General features: G+C 34.4%; 1 protein-coding gene across 2 annotated transcripts in view; it reads right to left on the bottom strand.

The window, feature by feature from the left end:
• The window catches only part of LEMD3 (LEM domain containing 3), an 89,704-nt gene that overhangs the window by 7,891 nt on the left and 61,736 nt on the right, over nt 1-20,077 (bottom strand). For both annotated transcript variants that reach the window (XM_055235993.2, XM_055235994.2), the window contains exons 5-8: nt 3,800-3,879; nt 3,568-3,713; nt 765-866; nt 554-656 (exon numbers count right to left, since the gene is read on the bottom strand). In XM_055235993.2, the coding sequence (XP_055091968.1) occupies nt 554-656; nt 765-866; nt 3,568-3,713; nt 3,800-3,879 (431 nt within the window). The remainder of the gene's footprint in view (nt 1-553; nt 657-764; nt 867-3,567; nt 3,714-3,799; nt 3,880-20,077) is intronic.

The raw sequence follows: 20,077 nt of genomic DNA, 5'->3' as shown, positions 1-20,077 counted from the left end.
GAGTTTGTTCAAAGAAGATTTAGATGCCTATATCTCATCTCAGATTTTCTGAGTTTCAATTTCCACAGCTAGAGCACAAACATCTGTATTTTTTTCCCCCAAAAGCTCCACTGGTGATTATGTGTTGCTAGGGTCAAGATGCTGCTTCAGGATATGGAATTATCTTTTATTTTCAAAAAGTTGCATTTTAGTTTTTACTTTAAAAGCTTCATTAATAATAAAGTTAGTACTTAAAAAACATTAGTAAAACACCAGCCACTGGCTATCATCTATTTCTTTATCAAGATGAAATTAAAGGAAATAAGATGGAGACTAACAACAAAGAATCAAGAATGCCTAGGAATGAGAATGACTTAGAAATCCAGGTGTCACTCAAAATCAAGAGAATAGAAGAGAATTTAGAAAGAGAGCATAACACAAAACAAAACCAGAAAAAACCTGTGCAGTAAGCAAGTCTAGTTGAGAAGGGTCACAGCTCTCAATATAATTTTCAATACTGCAGAAAGCACTTATGTTTTCTGATTTACTTGAACTCATAATGCTTTGAACACACCTGTCATGAGGCTGTATTAAGGAATCGCGTACATGTGGAATAGGCATGTAAGGTTGTAAATCTTTGTTTTCCTGGCAGGCTTCATTATGACTTCGTAAAACATCTAAAAATAAATAAAATTTACAAATGAATCAATCACTTGACATAATGTTGTAGTTTAATCACACAATGACTCTTCTAGAAATAGTTGAGATTCTTACAAATACCATACCTATAATCTTTACCACCATATCATACATCTGCCTTGTTTCCTCCTCTTCTTTTGTCCATCGATATTTCATGTAACGCAGAACGACACAAACCATCACTACACCTGTAATATTAATATACTTTGTGTTTTAAAAATTGTGGTCGATATCATTCAATAATATTTCAGTGATTATTTTAACTGCCACAATGGAATGAACCTTCAAGACAGATGGCTGAATTAGCTATATAATTAAAACTACATTAAAAAATTTAATACGGAACATTTTCCAAAGTTTCACTTCTTTCTAGAAAAAAGCATTTCTTTCATTACACTGACAAGTGAACATTTAAATTCTAACTACTATTTAAAAAATATATATATAACTATATTTCACAAACTTTTTTCCTTTGAAGCATAAAACGACTAGAAAAGTGAATCTCATGAGACTAAACGTACTAAATCTTACTTTAAGTAAAATGAATTTTTCTTTTGTTGTTGTTGTTTTTGAGATAGGGTCTTACTCTGTCATCCAGGCTGGAGGGCAGTGGTGCATTCATGGCTAACTGCAGCCTCCAACTCCTGGGCTCAAGAAATCCTCCTACCGCAGCTTCCCAAGTAGCTGGGACTACAGGCACGTGCCACTATGTCTGTCTAATTTTTAAAATTTTTTTGTAGAAGTAGGGTCTATGCTACCCAGGCTGGTCTTAAACTCCTGAGTGCAAGCAATCCTCCTGCCTCCCAAAGTGCTGGGATTACAGGTGTGAGCCACTAAAGCTGGCCAAAATGAATTATTTTTAAAGAAGAAAGAAAGAATAAAAAAACAACTTTCACCTAAATCCCTATTATCAATTAAAAAATGATAAACATTTTAATTTAGGTAAATTACATTTTAAAAACTAAATTTTAATAAACTTTATAACACTATTATTTAAAATAAGCTCAATTTTTATATCTTTCAATTCTACTTTCTTTTTTTTTTTTTTTTTTTTTTTTTTTTTAATTTTTTTTTTTTTTATTATACTTTAGGGTTTTAGGGTACGTGTGCACAATGTGCAGGTTTGTTACATATGTATCCATGTGCCATGTTGATTTCCTGCACCCAATAACTCGTCATTTAGCATTAGGTGTATCTCCTAATGCTGTCCCTCCCCCCTCCCCCCACCCCACAACAGTCCCCGGAGCGTGATGTTCCCCTTCCTGTGTCCATGAGTTCTCATTGTTCAATTCCCACCTATGAGTGAGAACATGCGGTGTTTGGTTTTTTGTCCTTGCGATAGTTTACTGAGAATGATGTTTTCCAGTTTCATCCATGTCCCTACAAAGGACACGAACTCATCATTTTTTATGGCTGCATAGTATTCCATGGTGTATATGTGCCACATTTTCTTAATCCAGTCTATCGTTGTTGGACATTTGGGTTGGTTCCAACTCTTTGCTATTGTGAATAGTGCCGCAATAAACATACGTGTGCATGTGTCTTTATAGCAGCATGATTTATAGTCCTTTGGGTATATACCCAGTAATGGGATGGCTGGGTCAAATGGTATTTCTAGTTCGAGATCCCTGAGGAATCGCCACACTGACTTCCACAATGGTTGAACTAGTTTACAGTCCCACCAACAGTGTAAAAGTGTTCCTATTTCTCCACATCCTCTCCAGCACCTGTTGTTTCCTGATTTTTTAATGATGGCCATTCTAACTGGTGTGAGATGGTATCTCACTGTGGTTTTGATTTGCATTTCTCTGATGGCCAGTGATGATGAGCATTTCTTCATGTGTTTTTTGGCTGCATAAATGTCTTCTTTTGAGAAGTGTCTGTTCATGTCCTCTGCCCACTTTTTGATGGGGTTGTTTGTTTTTTTCTTGTAAATGTGTTTGAGTTCATTGTAGATTCTGGATATTAGCCCTTTGTCAGATGAGTAGGTTGCAAAAATTTTCTCCCATTGTGTAGGTTGCCTGTTCACTCTGATGATAGTTTCTTTTGCTGTGCAGAAGCTCTTTAGTTTAATGAGATCCCATTTGTCGATTTTGGCTTTTGTTGCCATTGCTTTTGGTGTTTTAGACATGAAGTCCTTGCCCACGCCTATGTCCTGAATGGTATTGCCTAGGTTTTCTTGTAGGATTTTAATGGTTTTAGGTCTAACATATAAGTCTTTAATCCATCTTGAATTAATTTTTGTATAAGGTGTAAGGAAGGGATCCAGTTTCAGCTTTCTACATATGGCTAGCCAGTTTTCCCAGCACCATTTATTAAATAGGGAATCCTTTCCCCATTTCTTGTTTTTGTCAGGTTTGTCAAAGATCAGATAGTTGTAGCTATGCGGCATCATTTCTGAGGGCTCTGTTCTGTTCCATTGATCTATGTCTCTGTTGTGGTACCAGTACCATGCTGTTTTGGTTACTGTAGCCTTGTAGTATAGTTTAAAGTCAGGTGGCGTGATGCCTCCAGCTTTGTTCTTTTGGCTTAGGATTGACTTGGCGATGCGGGCTCTTTTTTGGTTCCATATGAACTTTATTTAAAATGAGCTCAATTTTTATATTTTTCAATTCTACTTTCTAAAGTAGCTTTCTATGTATACACTGACCACACTTGTTTTTCTGTGACAGTCTTATAACAAAGTTTTATTCCTACCTCTCCTTATATTACTGTTTTCTAAGCCTTTAGAATGATCCTGACATTATTTTTTATTATATTTAGTGAAGACATCTAGCTGTGACTTATGTGGCAACCATCACAAAAATGAATTCTCAACTCTGGCATTTAGTGAAATACACACAAAAATTCAGACTGCAATTTATCTCCTTTCTTATCTTTACAACTTACCTAGGCATAACAACAATAATCTGTGAGTTACAGTAACAAAAGCACGTCGAAAACGACACCAAAAAGACATCAGTGGTCTTGTGGACTGTAAAAACTGCACATCAGTTATATTTGTCAATTCTTCCTCAGGGCCAAAACCAACACACCTATTTAAAAATAAGTAAGGTAGAATTTAAAGTCAAGATCACTTCTCCCAGTACAAAATGGTCAAAGTGGAAATCAGATCCTTTACCTTATTCCAACATCTTTTCCATTTTCTAAGATCCACTGCAATGAAGTGTTAAATATACCTTCATATTCAGGACCTAAATCCTAACAAGAAAAATAGAGAAAAATAACTATTCTTAATCTACATTCATTTGACTCTCTGTAAGGTATCCTTTATAACACACTGTATATAACATTTTTATTTTAACTACATAACAAAATATTCATTACAGAAAAATTTAAAAAGAATGAGAAAAAAGAAAAAAAAGTTAGCATTTTCCCACTGCTCCAATATAATGTGTTAATATTTTGCTTTTTTATATTTTACATATATGGGAACTGAGTCTCTCTCACTCAGGCTGGAGTACAGTGGGACAATTTTGGCTCACTGCAGCCTCCGCCTCCTGGGTTCAAGCGATTCTCCTGCCTCAACCTCCCAAGTAGTTGGGATTACAAGCATCAGCTACCAGGCCCAGCTAATTTTTTTTTTTTCCGTACTTTTAGAGAGATGAGGTTTCACCATGTTGGCCAGGCTGGACTTAAACTCCTGACCTCAAGTGATCCGCCAGCCTTGGACTTCCAAAGTGCTGGGATTACAGGCATGAGCCACTGCGCCTGGCTTGGCAGTTCTTTTTTTATCATTAGTTTATCAGTGCCATCATAAGAGTGAATTCACCACTTTTTAAAATGCAATACTATTTATAGATGAACAAATAAATGGCAAACTCTTCCAGATTTGGATGTTTCACAGACAACTATTCTCAACACATAAAAGCAGTAAGCCTATCAACTAAAGAAAAACTGACCGGGTTACTAATTATAAGATTTGCGCATTCAAGTAAAAAGTAGAATTTTGAAAAACTAGCATTCATCTTTGTGACCTGGACAACTTCACAATACTTGAAGACCTTTCCAATGAGATTTGTGTGACATTAACAAATGCAGTTTTTTGATATGGAATAATGAAATGTGACCAATGCATTTGAAAATGACCAATGCATTTGAAAAATTCTGATTTTTATAAAAACCAATCACGCATAGAGATCCATTCAAAGTACAAAATAAAAGGATTTTATGAGACAAGAGTACAAAAAGTTCACTGACACAGTTTGACATTCCACATTGCAACTAACATTTAAGAAACTACTACTTATAGAGGTTTGGTATGGTATCAAAGAAAAGTATCTATCTACAATTACCTGAAAAGGCAACTAAAATACTTTCCAATGTTTTGACTACATATCAATGTGAGGCTGGATTTTCATGACATACTTCAACTAAAACATCATGACAGATTGAATAAAGAAGCAGATAAGAATCCAGTCACCTTTTATTAAGCTACACATTTAAGAGATTTATAAAATATATAACAATGCCACTGTTCTCATTGAATGTTTTCACTCTGGAAAAGTTATTTTTCATAAAAATACATTATGTTAACATATAATAGATTCATTTTCCTTATTCTAAATTAGTACATAAATTAAAATTTTTTCAGTTTTAATTTTTAATGTAAACATGTATTTGTATACATATTTACCATTAGAAAGTAAATATATCTTTCTAATATAAACAAAAACATATAAATGTATATCTCTCACAAACAAAAGCCATAGAGTCCTCAGTAATTATAGGGAACCAAAAAGTTTAAGAACTGCTATGTGTGGGTAGAGTATTTTTAAATTAAAATAGTAAAAATAAATGTGGTATCATATTACATATACTATTGTTCTACTTGTTTTTTTTCATGGAACAAAATATTGTGTCAATGTCAGTATACATGGAAAAAACCCTATTTTTTTCAACAAAATAGTATTCCATTGTATGATTATTCTATACTTTTAATCAACCCTTTATTAATGAACATTGAGTATATCCAATTTTTAAAATTTATCAAATATAATACTGTTATAAACACCTTTACCATGTGCCAAGTACTATTTTAGAAACTAGAGGTGCAGCATAAACAACACAGTGAAAATTCCCTGTGTTCATGGAGCTTGTATTATTAGTATGTCTTTATGTCTTTTTTGAGCCAAAAATGAATTTTTTTTTTTTTTTTTTTTTGAGACAGAGTCTTGCTCTGTCACCCAGGCTGGAGTGCAGTGGTGCGACCTCGCCTCAATGCAACCTCCATCTCCAGGGCTCAAGCACAGTCTTGTGCCTCAGCCTCCCAAGTAACTGGGATATTACAGGCATGTGCCACCACACCCAGCTAATCACTGTATTTTTAGTAGTAGTAGAGACGGGGTTTCACCATGTTGGCCAGGCTGGTGTTGAACTGCGGGCCTCAAGTGATCCGCCTGCCTTGGCCTCCTAAAGTGCTAGGATTACAGGCATGAGCCACCGTGCCTGGCTCGTAGAGGAAAAAATGAATTTCTAAAAGCAGAAATAAAAAGTCATTTAAAAACTCTCTCTAAAAAAAGATTTTTCTAAGAAGTGCCCTATTGTATTTTATCAACAGATTCTTCAACAGCATTGGAAATTATAAGGTTTTCATTTCATCAGTATAGTTTACTTCCTAATATAAAACTGGTAAGTTATTCTAATGTATCAAATTTGCAAATGTAATAACAAGTTTTATAAAGCAGAACTAATCTTGTTAGGCATCATTACATGAAACTACTATTAGGAATTTTAAGATGGCGAAGATAACTATAGGCCAACTTTTTTTTAAGCTTGGGTGTTTATTATAGCATTTACAAATATCAAAAAAATTGCAGACAATGTATTTAATGATTGAAAAAAGGTTTATATATGAGATCATTTCAATGGATATTATGAACTTAGAAATAATCATGATGACAGCTAAACAGCTATCTGCTTAAAAAAATAAAACTACAACATTTAATTTATATATACAGTCATACCTCAGTATTCACGGATGATTGGTTCCAGGATGCCCCATGGATACCAAAATCCACAAATGTTCAAGTCCCTGATATAAAATTGCATAGTATTTGCATATAACCTATGCACATCATTCTTTATACTTTAAATCATTTCTAGATTACTTATAACACCTAATATAAATGAATATAGATAGCTGTATTTTTAAAATCCTTATTTTTTCCACTGTATATTTTTCTTTTTATTCCCACTAAGATTTTTGATCCACGGTTGGTTAAATCCATGGATACAAAACCCATGTATACGTAGGGTCAACTGTATTTATAATTATAAAATATATGTACTCATATGAGTAGCACAAGAATGAGGATACAAGTGATTTTTATTTGCTTTAATATTGTTTTAAAATATTATGCAATGAAGTTACACAAAATAATTTCAGGCAATTAGTTTCAACTGTTATACTACTAAAAATCACTTTGTGTATTAATGAAAATCTACAAAGCAAGATTAATATAGGTTATCAGTGTAGCTGAAGACAACATTATTGCATTTAGTCTTCTTTGCAATGTTGTCACTACCATACATTTTTAAAAAGGATTTTGTACTCATTTAGTTCTTCAAAGACACAGATGCCACACAGTACCCTTCAAATACATGCATATATTAAAAATCAATGAAATAAATGTTGTATTTACTTGTACTTATATACATGCTGTTCAGCTTGTATTACTATGATTTCCCTAGTATCATGGCATGCTTGGCATTACTACATATACTACTGGACAAGTATAATCTAGTCTTTGAAGACTAGACTATAAACGTAAGTTTCAGATAACATAAAAACAAACTCCCCAGGTTATTAGTCGCAAATTTTAAATATAAAAATTTTAGGAGGTTGACAACATTATAAATATTACTGTCCTCATCAAATATCCTTAAAAAATGTACATAATGGTTCAAATTAACAAGGACACCTACGGATCTAAAAAGCTAAGTACGAGGAGGAACGAAGGCCTTAAATCTCTTAGTTATAAAATAGTAAGGGTAAGAAAAGAGGATCTGTTGTTATTTTCCCTTTTTCTGTTTTCCTTTCCTTTGTTAATAACACTTGACATCCACTCACTATCTGGAATACAACAAAACCATGGAATGTTCATTTTATGCATACACATTCTCAATAAACAATTGATTATTTAAAACCTCATTAAGGATTTAATAGGGTGTTGAGGTCTAAAATATACCACTATTTCCACAAATACATATACAGCATTCTAGAGTATTAGAAAATGGAATTTTTATAAAAGCACAAATTGAATTATTTGCTTGTGCCAAATAGTTGATGCTAATACTGTAGCATACATAGCATATACCTGATTTTAACAGTTTAAACTGTTTTATTATTCACTTTTTGTGGCCACCTGGAAAACTGTGGGTACGGCAGGGGTTGGTCAACTTTTTCTTTTTTCCGTAAAGGGCCAGAGAGTAAACACTTTAAGCTGTGCAGCCATATAAATTTCTTTCTTTCTTTTTTAAAAGCAAGCTTTAAAACTGTTGTAAAACCATAGCTCATAAGCCATACAAAAACAGGCAGACTGGATCTGGCCCATAAGCCATGGCTTGCTAACCTCTGAGGTAAGGAATTCCAGCATCATAAAACAAACATTTTCCAATAACTGATGACAAAAATCAGAAGGAAACTAAGTTTTTAATTTTTAAGGCATAACTTTTATTACTATTGTTTATTACTATTTACTTATAGGCAAGAGCTCAGTCAGTATACCACTGACTGCTTCATGTAAATCTTTCTAAATTCGAAATATATTTTCCCAAATCTTAAATCTAACACATTATGTGTGTACTCACGCATACCCCCATGAACTCTCCCAAATGTTCTTTATTTTCAAAATAGTGAGTCAAAAATGTGTACTTTAAAACCCACATCAGATGCTCTGAATTTGGATTACAGTTTCCAAGTACAAAAATAATACTGTTTCATTAAATAAGGCAACAAAACTTTAGTTAGTAAGAAGGGAAAAAGGCACTGGTATAGGGAGAAATCAAGCAAGGACTAAAAACCTAATACGGTTAGTTTATGAAACTGATAATTTACATAGTAATAGCTATGCAGCTTTCCAGCTGGTGAATATTCTAGTGAACTGTGAGATTATATACACTATGCATCAGATGGCACCTTTTAAAATTAATTAAAATATAACACACAGAAATCCACAATGTTGAATAGGATGTAACTCCTGATTCAGTAAGAATTGTATGATCTTTCACCTGCTAGAATAACAGAAAAAAACATAGTCTTCAGAATCAAGTAGACCCAGGATCAGATGCTGGCTCCACTACAGATTAGCTATATGTACAACCTTAAATGGGACAAGTGAAAATATGCCACCTATCCAGATGTATCTTCTTTGACCACTTTTTCAGATCCTAACCCTTAATAACATCAGTCCCTTGCCCACTCAATAGCTGGAGCTAAGGATTATGAATCCACTCCATCCAAGAGGCAGAACAATATATAGAAAAGAGCAAGCACTTTGGTTCTATTCCCAGTTCCATCACATAGTAGCTGGACACTCTAGTTATTAACCCCTCTATGGTTTGGTTTCTTTATGCAATGGGTCTAATACCACCTATCTTGTTGGATCATTCTGAAATTAGAATTAACATATAGAAAGTACCACATTGTACTTTATAAACCTTAATTATTATCATAAAATTTCCCCCTCACTCCACTTCTCAGAACACTCATTTTTTCCACACAGACTTTTATTAACAGTAATTAGCATTCTAGGCCATAAGTCTATCCAGCCCCATAATTTGAAACATTTGCAGCTGTCTACTTTCCTATTATTTTCTTCACAAATCTTAAACATATTCGTTGTGTTAAAGGTTAAGCAGGTTTTGAAAGCAACCTAGGAACGTAACCGCATTCATTACATTATTCCATAAAAAGTTATACAAAGTTACTACCATTTAACTTAAAAACCAATCATGTATTTTCACGGAAATATAAACTATGTATTTCTTAAATGTTCCACTAGAGGGACCTCTTAACTTTTCACAAATTAAAATAAACTTTCAATATCAAAAACAATGAGTTTTTTAAAAAGTTCAAGAAGAGCACTGGAGTAGTTAGAAAAATAGTGTTTAAATTATTTAAACTAGTTATTAAGTTTATTTAAATTTCCTATGAAGGAGAAAACTGGATAAAGTAAGAATTAAACATAAATAATTAAATTCAAGAAAACAAAAACATGTTACTGAGGCTTATTCACTCATTTTACTCCATCAAACATTTACTATACTCACTGTGCTTAAAATGTACTAGAAGTTGTGAAAAAATTAGCTTACACTTGTAGGGGCTCTACACATTCTTTGGTTTATTTATTCCTCAATCTAAAAACTTAAATGTGTTGCTGGTGAAACTATAGTGTAAATACATGAAAATATGTAATAGATCTCTTTCTCCATAAGCAGAAGGCCCTCCATATAGATATTATAATCCTTGTTTGATACCACCTTTGTAGTGAGTTTCCTCCATATTTATGTCAGAATATGGATAAAATAACATAGAGAATTTTGGCTAGATTGTGCTAAAGCAGTCATTTTAAATTGGGAATTAATATAGCAACATACATCAAAAGCATTTTTAAAAGTTCATGCTCTTTGAACAAGTAATTTCCTTTTTAGGATTATTTCCTAAGAAATATTATAAAATTAAATACTATAAGCAAAGATTAGAGTGAATTCATAATATTGAAAAACCACAAACCAATAAAATAAAATCATATCACGAAATATTATTCAGTGATAGAAAACATTTTCAAAAATCGTTCAACGGTTTTTGAAATACACACAATAATTTCAAGGGAAAGACACATGAATATTTATAGTATAAAATATTTATAATAAAGTAATATTAGCTTTAGAAAAAAATATTTATAATAATCAGAGGAAAATGGACCAAAATTTTACCAGTTGTTATCCTTAGGTAGTGAATTTGAAGCTTTTTTCCCTTTCATTTTCCATATGAATTGAATAATGAGTGTTATTTAATTTATTTACTTATTTTTGAGACAGGCTCTCACTCTGTCATCCAGGCTGGAGTGTAGTGGTACAATCAAGGCAATCCTCCTACCTCAGCCTCCCGAGGAGCTGGGACTACAGAGCCATGTGCCACCACACCTAGCTATTTAAAAAATTTTTTTTGTAGAGACAAAATCTCACTACGTTCCCCAGTCTGGTCTCCAACACCTGGGCTCACATGATCCTCCTGGCCTTGGCCTCCCACAGTGCTGGGATTACAGGTGAGCCACTGTGCCTAGCCAGTATTATTTATGTTGAAAAAATAAGCATTATTAAAAATAGTACTTTAAGACTTTTATATTGACCTTAAAATTATATTTTTTGGGGAAAAAGTCCTGTTTAAAGCTCTCTCTGTTTTGCTCTTGACGGTACAAACTGCATCTATGGTGGTGACAAACCACGGCAGGTTTTATAGCATTTGAAAAACATGAAAAATGAGATTCCAAAGAGAAAGGGTAACAAAAACACACATACATAAACCTAACTATAAAAAAGAGTATTAACATTTTACATAAAATAATTCTTTAATTAAGAATGAAATTAATCCATAATTTTATAAAAATATACCACAGAAACTAAACAAAATTAAACAAAACCAAATATGAAACATAAAATAACTCAAGATACAAAAATCTTCTAAAGGCTACAGAGTTCACTGCAGAAAAAGCATTACAATTTAACATCTCTTCATGATAACTCTCAACAAACTAGGTACAGAAGGACACAATAAAGGCCATATATGGCAAACCCACAGCCAACAGCATACTGAATGAGAAAAAGCTGAAAGCTTTCCCTATAGGAAATGGAACAAGACAACAGTGCCCATTCTCACCATTCTTATTTAACATAGTATTGGAAGTCCTAGCCAGAGCAATTAGGCAAGAAAAAGAAATAAAGGGCATCCAAATTGGAAAGGAGAAAAACTGTCCTTATGTGCAGATGACATGATATTAATGTGGAACACCCTAAAAGTTCCACCAAAAACCTCTTAGAACTGATTAATAAATAAACTTGCAGGACAGAAAATCAATACTCAAAATCAGTAACATATACCAACAAAAAACTAGCAGAGAAAGAAATCAAGAAAGCAGTTCTACTTACAATAGCTACAAAAATAAATAAATGAATAAAATACCTACAATTACATTTAACCAAGAAGGTAAAAGATATCTAAAAAAAAAACCATAAAACACCATAAAAAAGACATCCCATGTTCATGATTAGAAGATTATGAAAACAACTACACTACCAAAAATAATCTATGTATAGATTCAACGCAATCCCTACTGCAATACCACTGACATTCTTCACGTAAGTAGAAGAAAACCATTCTAAAGTTCATATGGAACTATGAACAGTCAAAGCAATCCTGAGCAAAAAGAACAAAGCTGGATGCATCACACTATAAAACCTCAAAATACACTACAAAGCTATAGTAACCAAAACAGCATGGTACTGGCATAAAAGCAGACACACAGACCACTGGAACAGAATAAAGACCCCAGAAATAAATCCACATATTTACAGCCAACTGATTTTCGACATAGGTGCAAAGACCATTCACTGGGGAGAGGCCAGTCTCTTCACTAAATGGTGCTGTGAAAACAGGCAGAATGAAACCAGACCCCTTATTTCTCACCATACACAAAAATCAACTCAAAATGGATTAAATAATTAAATGTAAGACCTAAAATTATGAAAGTACTAAAAGATAATACAGGAGGAATGCTTCAGGACATTAGTCTGGACAAAGGTTTTTATGGAGAAGATACAAATGCAAAAATAAATGGGGTTATAGCAAAATAAAAGATTCTGCACAGCAAAGGCAGCAACAGAGTGAAGAGATGACTAGTAGAATGCAGGACATTTGCAAACTACTCATCTGACAAGGGATTGATATCCAGAACACACAAGGAACTCAATGGGCAAATGAGCTTAACAGACATCTCTTAAAAGAAGACATACAAACAACCAACTGGCATATGAAAAAATGCCCAACATACGAATCATCAGGGAAATGCAAATCAAAACCACAATGAGATATTCACTCACCGCTAGTATCAAAAAGACAAAAAATAACAAATGCTGGTGAGAATGCAGAGAAAGGGGAACTCTTATCCACTGTTGGTGGGAATGTAAATCAGTACAGGCATTGCAGAACATAGTATGGTGGATCCTCAAAAAATTAAAAATAGAACTACCATATGATCCAGCAATCTCACTACTGGGTATCTATCCAAAGGAATGAAAATCAGTAAGTGAAAGAGGTATCTGTACTCTCATTTATTGCCACATTATTAACAATAATACAGAATCAACCTAAGTGCTCATTAACAGAGGAATAAAGAAAATGTGGTATATATACAATGGAATACTATTCAGCCATAATAAAGAATAAAATTAAGTGATTCACAGCCAACACAGATGCACTTGAAGAACATTATGTTAAGTGAAATAAGCCAACCACAGAAAGACAAATAGCATATGTTCTCACTTGTGGAAGACAAGTGAGTTAGAAGTCCAAGTTAAGGACTACTAAGAATTTGGTTTATTTTACCTTTGGGGAAACTAAAAAGTTGATCTCATGGAGGTAGAAGAGAATAGTGGTTACTAGAGGCTAGAAAGTGGCAAAGTGACAGGGGGAGGGGCTGTAGCCAGAGGTTAGTTAAATGAAATTATAACTAGGTAGGAGGGATAAATTCTAGTGTTCTATAACACTGCAAGGCAACTATAATTATTAACAATTTATTATATATTTTCAAATAGCTAAAAGAGCAAATTTTGAATGTTCCCAACACAAAGAAATGATAAATGTTTGAGGTGATGGCTCATTTATCCCGACTGGATCATTACACATTGTATACATGTATCAAAATATCACACTATACCCCATAAATATGTACAATTATGTCAATTAAAAATAATAAAAGTGGCTGGGCGCGGTGGCTCACGCCTGTAATCCCAGCACTCTGGGAGGCCGAGACGGGCGGATGACAAGGTCAGGAGATCAAGACCATCCTGGCTAACACGGTGAAACCCTGTCTCTACTAAAAATACAAAAAAATTAGCCGGGCGTGGTGGCAGGTGCCTGCAGTCCCAGCTATTCAGGAGGCTGAGGCAGGATAATGGCATGAACCCCGGAAGCAGAGCTTGCGGTGAGCCGAGATCTCGCCACTGCACTCCAGCCTGGGCAACAGAGCGAGACTCCATCCCCCAAAAAAATAACTAATAATAATAATAATAATAATAATAAAAAAAAAGCTTCAGTTCATTAATATCTTTTTTTTTAAGTAGATATAAGCAGTTTCCAATTTAACTCATGCAAGAGTGCTTCCAGTAACTTTTTTGCTGCTAGTCTTTAGTAGAATTCATCTTATACTCTATTGCTGCCTGGCTTAGACTTTGACTTACCCCAACCCCGCATCTGTGTCCCTTCTTTTTAACTTGTACCATTGCTGACCCACAGCTACAAGAAAATGGTTGGAAGAAGTGAAAGAGAGGTTAATAATTCCACACCAACCCCTGCCTTTTCCTCAGCTCCACCTTAATTACTGGTCAGGTCCTATCTTGTCCCCAGTCCCTATCCCATTTCTTCAGTCCTTCAAACACAGTACAGTCAGTCCTTTTATCCATGGGTTCCACATCCATGGACTGAAATACTGCATAGAGTCAATATAGTCTATCATGAATCAAAAATATTTAGGAAAAAAACAGATGATTATGTCTGCATTAAACTTGTACAGTCTTTTTTTTTTTTTTCCTTATTATACCCTAAACCAGGAGTGTCTAATCTTTTGGCTTCCCTTGGCCTCACTGGAAGAACTGTCTTGGGCCACACGAAAAATACGTTAATGACAGCTGATGAGCCAAAAAAAAAAAAAAAAAAATCGCAAAAATTCTTGTTTTAAGAAAGTTTACAAATTTGTGTTGGGCCGCATTCAAAGCTGTCCTGGGCTGCAAGTTGGACAAGTTTGCAGTAAATGATACAGTAAAATAATAACTATTTACATACCATTTACATTGTATTATCAGTAATCTAGAGAAGATTTAAGGTATATAGCAGGATATGCATAGGTTATATGTAAATACTATAGTATTTTATATAAAGGACTTGAGCATCTACAAATTTTTGTGTCCATGGGGGTCCCGGAAGTAATCCCCAGATACCAAGGAAGAATTAATCATATTTAATATGCTTTAAGAGTCTCAGGATTCTTCTGAAAAGCAATGAAACTTGCTCCAGGAATTTATGACCAATCATAACACAGATCTATGGTATTACCTCTCAGAGATCAAATCTCAGAGGTATAACTACCTAACAAAAAGAAAATAGGAAAGAAACACTGAATGGGATAACACAGTCCTACTACTAGCAGTAAAAACCCATTAAATTATTTTATAAAGAATAGTTTGCTTGCTTTGGATTCTCACTATGCCTTTCTTCATGGAATATTTTATTCTGTCTCCTTCAGCCTCAATCCAATCCCTTTTTTTTGCCTGCACCCTGACATTCGTCCATCCCATAACACTGAGCCCTATAATCATAACTCCTCCTTAGTCAAGATCTTTTTGAATTCTGATCCTTTAACGGTCCAGTCTATTAGCTATTACACTATCCATACATTTTACTGTCATTAATGTTCTCATCTAGGTCAAAATTGAAAATAAAGACAATAAACAACCTTAAGCAAAATTTCTGTGGCATGTTATTAGAGATTACTCGCTAGAGTGGCACTAATTAGAAAACACAGAAACTGAATTTATTGGGAAGCTACTATAATCATCAGGCACTGAGCTAGGCATTTTATATACTCAAGTCTCCCAACAACTTTGACAGGTATTAACAGCAGTCCCACATTCACAAAGAAACATGTTCAGAAAAGTTACAGACTTTACCAAAATGTAATAGCTTCTACTGGCAGTGCCAGAATTTGACTCCAGATATAATCTCCTTATTATACTGTCTTAGGATCTTTTTGGTACCTACATATAAGTCATGCATTAAGTTAAAAACTCAGTCAATATTTCTCTTTGTTGACAAGCGTATCACAGGAGACTATCACCAAAACTTTGCTGAAAGCCTTAAAACATATACTACATTCTTAAATTTTAAAAAGTGGAGGAGTGACATCAGCAGAATAGGAAGCCCCAGACCCTCCTTCTCTCAATGAGACACTGATTCAACAAAAATACATGGAGTAATTCCATTTGTGAAAAATCCAGAAATTAGTTAAAAGGTTCCTGCACCTAGGCAAGCACAAAACCACCTGTATCAAAGCTGTTAGGAAAATTCATGTCACTCACTTCCCAGACACTGTCATCACCCCACAGGGCAGTGCAATAGAGAAGAAACTCCCAACTCGTGGCTTCCTCCTCAGAAGGAAAACAGAAGACTAGAACATACATCTAATGATCTGACTTTTGGGGGCAACTGGTTTCTGTCGTGTCTGAATCTAATAGTTGAAAGACACCAAGTTGAGGACTACTAATAACAAAGGCAACAGCACTCACTCACCATTGTCCCCACCCCCAGCTCGGCATGAAGAAAGTTGAGAAAAAGCCCCAACTCTTGGCTTCTCCCTGAAGAGGAAAAAAGTTAGACATGCATCCAAAGTTCTGACTTCACAGGGGCAGCGAGTGTTGCCTGGCTGGCTTCTGCCTCACTTGATTCAAAACGCAGATAGGACTCAGTATACTCTAGATGCCTGGGGGCCACTAAGAAGAAAAAAGAGCTGGGCCAGGAGTGGTGGCTCATGCCTGTAATCCTTGCACTTTGGGAGGCCAAGATGGGTGGATCACAAGGTCAGGAGATCGAGACCATCCTGGCTAACATGGTGAAACCCCGTCTCTACTAAAAATACAAAAAATTAGCTGGGCATGGTGGCAGGCACCTGCAGTTCCAGCTACTTGGGAGGCTGAGGCAGGAGAATCGCTTGAACTAGGGAAGCAGAGGTTGCAGAGAGCTGAGATCGTGTCACTGCACTCCAGCCTGGGCAACAGAGCAAGACTGTGTCTCAAAACAAACAAACAAACAAACAAACAAACAAACAGACAAACAAAAGAGTTGGATAGCTTATGGCAGCTCCAGATAATCTACAGACACCAGGGATAATCTACAGATACCAGGGATCAAAAGATTATAAACTATGAGAAAATAAACCAGCAAAACTTCTCTAATTGGAAATTCACAGGCAAAAATCCAGAGAGGACACAACCACAACCACAGAAAAGATATCTAAGAAATCCAGAATGTCTACATAGACATATTGGTAAAAGACTTTCCCCACACAAAGTCTACAAAGGTGGCTTTTTTTTTCTGTTGTTGTTGTTAAATGCACGAATCCCAACACAAAGTAACAAGGCACATGAAGGACCATGAAAACATGGTCAATCAAAGAAACAAAATACACTTCCAAAACAATCCTAAATAAGTAGAAGTCTAAGGATTACATGACAAAGAATTTTTAAAAAGCCATCATAAAGACACTCAACAAGACCAAGAAAACAATGCATGAATCAAGTAAGAATATCAACAAAGAGACAGAAAATATTTTTAAAACCAAGAAATTTTGGAGCTAAAGAATAACTGAATTTAAGAATTCATTAGAGGGGTTCAAGAGCAGACTGGATCAAACAGAAGAAATAATGAGCAAACTCAAAGAAGGTCATTTGGAATTATTCTGTCAGACAAGCAAAATGAAGAAAGGATAAAGACAAGAAAGGAACTTAATGGGACACCATTAAGCCAACCAATATAAGCAATATAAGTAATACGGAAGTTTCAGAAAGAGAAGAAAGAAACAGGCAAAAAAACAAAACAAAAATAAAAACACCATGTCATTTGGGGCCCAAAACTCCCCAAACTGGGGAAGAAAATAGGTATTCAGATTGAAGGAAGACAATGAATGAGGATAAACCAAAATAAGTCCATATTCAGACATGTTATGTTCAAATTGTTCAAAACCAAGGAGAACAAAGCAGCCAAGACGCAAGCTACTCATCACATACAAGGGAGTCCCCAAAAGACTTTACAAAGCAGGAGAGAGTGAAATAACATATTCAAAGTACTGAAAGAAAACAACCGCCAACCAAGAATACTGTGTGTGTGTTGGGGGTGAGGGGGGAGCAGTATATCATACTATTAAAAATGGTATACAATTTTTTATTTCTGGGATTTTCCATTTAATATTTTCAGACCATAGTTGACTAGGGGTTACTGAAACTGTGGAAAGCAAAACCATGGATAAAGGGGACTACTACATATCCAGAAAAACCATCCTTCAAAAATGAAGAAATATTTTTTCAGAATAAAAGCCAAGGGAGTTAATCATCACTAGAACTGCTTCACAAGAAATGCTAAAGTGAGTCCCAAGTTAAATGAAAGGATGCTACCTAGCAATGCAAAAACATATGAAAATATAAAGCTTGCTGATAAAGGTAAATATACAGACAAAATCAGAATACTATAACACTGTAATGGTGGTGTGTAAATCACTTAACTGTGATATATAATTTAAAAGACAAAAGTATAAAAAACTTTATAAAAATATGTTGATGATACACAATATGAAAAGATGTAATCTGTGACATCAATAATATAAAGGATGAAGAGAGAGAGAAAAAGGTAGACACTTTCCATGTGACTAAAGTTAAGGTGTTATCAGGTTAAAATATTACTGTGAATATAAGATGATTTATATAAGCTCCAACAGCAACCATAAATGCCTACAAAAGACACGTAAAAGAAAATGAGAAAGAAATCACAGTTTGTCACTACAAAAAAAAAAGACACACAAAAGAGTAAGATATGGAAAAAGGGACAAAAAAGCTACAATACAGAGAGAAAATATTCAACAAAAAGGCAATATAAGTCCTTCCCCATTAGTAATTACTTTAAATGTAAATGGACTAAACTCCCAAATCAAAGCACACTGAGTGGCTGAATGAATAAAAAAAAAAAAGCTCCAATCGTATCATGTGTACACCTTAGATTTAAGGACACACACAGGCTGACAGCCAAAAGATGGAAAAAGATATTCCACGCAGATAATAACAAAAAAAGAGTAGGGGTAGCCATACTTACATTAGACAAATTTTTGACTTAAAGGCAACATAGTGAGATCCTGTCTCTACAAAAAGTTTAAAAATTAGTCAGGTATGGTGGCATGTGTCTATAGCCCCGGCTACTTGGGAGGCTGAGGCAGGAGGATCACTTGAGCCCAGGAGTTTGAGACTGCAGTAAGCTATGGATCTCACCACTGCACTCAAGCGTGGGTGACAGGCCTAGACTCTGTCTCAAAAAAAAAATCATCACATGAGACAAGGAAGGATATTCATTATATAAATGACAAAGGGATCAATTAATCTGGAAGATTTAACAATTCTAAATACGTATCCCACATTAGGGTACCTGATTATATGAAGCAAACAATGACAAAACTGAAAGGAGAAATTACAGCAACACAACAGGAGGTTTCAATACCCCTCTTTCAATAATGAACAGAAGATCAATAAGGGAGCAGAGGACTTGAACAACAATTAAGATCAAATGGATCTAACAGAAATATACAGAAAATTCCACCCAACAGGAGTAGAATACACATTCTTATCAAGTACACAGGGAACATTCTCCAAATTAGATCATATGTTAGGCCACAAAAATCTTAACACATTCAAGATGATCGAAATCATACCAAGTATCTTTTCACACCACAATGAAATGAAACTAAAAATCAAAAGCAGAGAAAAACTGAGAAATTCACAAATATGTGTAAATTAAACAACATTCTCCTAGAACAAGCACTGGGTCAAAGCAGAAATCAAAAGAAAAATTATAAATGTATTAAAATAAAAAAATAAAAAACACAACCTAACAAAATTTATGAGAAGCAGTAAAAGCAATACCAAGAGAAAGGTTTACAGTGATAAACCTATGTTAAAAAAAAAAAAAATCTCAAATGAGAAATCTAACTTTACATCTCAAAGAGCTAAAAAAAGAACATACTAAGCCTAAGATTAGCAGAAGGGAGGAAATAATAAAGATTGGAGCAAAAATAAATTAAATAGAGAATTTAATGAATCAATAAAACTGAGAGTTGGTTTTTTGAAAAGATCAAAATTGACAAACCCTTAACTAGACTAAGAAAAAAATCAGAATTCATTTCTGAGTTTATTATTTATTTTATTAAAGAAGAATTAATGCCAATCCTATCCAAATTCTTCTGAAAAATTGAAAAGGATGAAACAATTCCAAACTCATTTTATGAGGCCAGCATTACTCTGACACCAAAGCCAGACAATGATACTATAAGAAAATTACAGACTAAAATCCCTGAGATACAAAAATCCT

This window comes from Symphalangus syndactylus, chromosome 13, assembly GCF_028878055.3.
Source record: "Symphalangus syndactylus isolate Jambi chromosome 13, NHGRI_mSymSyn1-v2.1_pri, whole genome shotgun sequence".
Taxonomy (NCBI): Eukaryota; Metazoa; Chordata; class Mammalia; order Primates; family Hylobatidae; genus Symphalangus; species Symphalangus syndactylus.
This window is presented reverse-complemented; position numbering and strand designations above follow the sequence as displayed.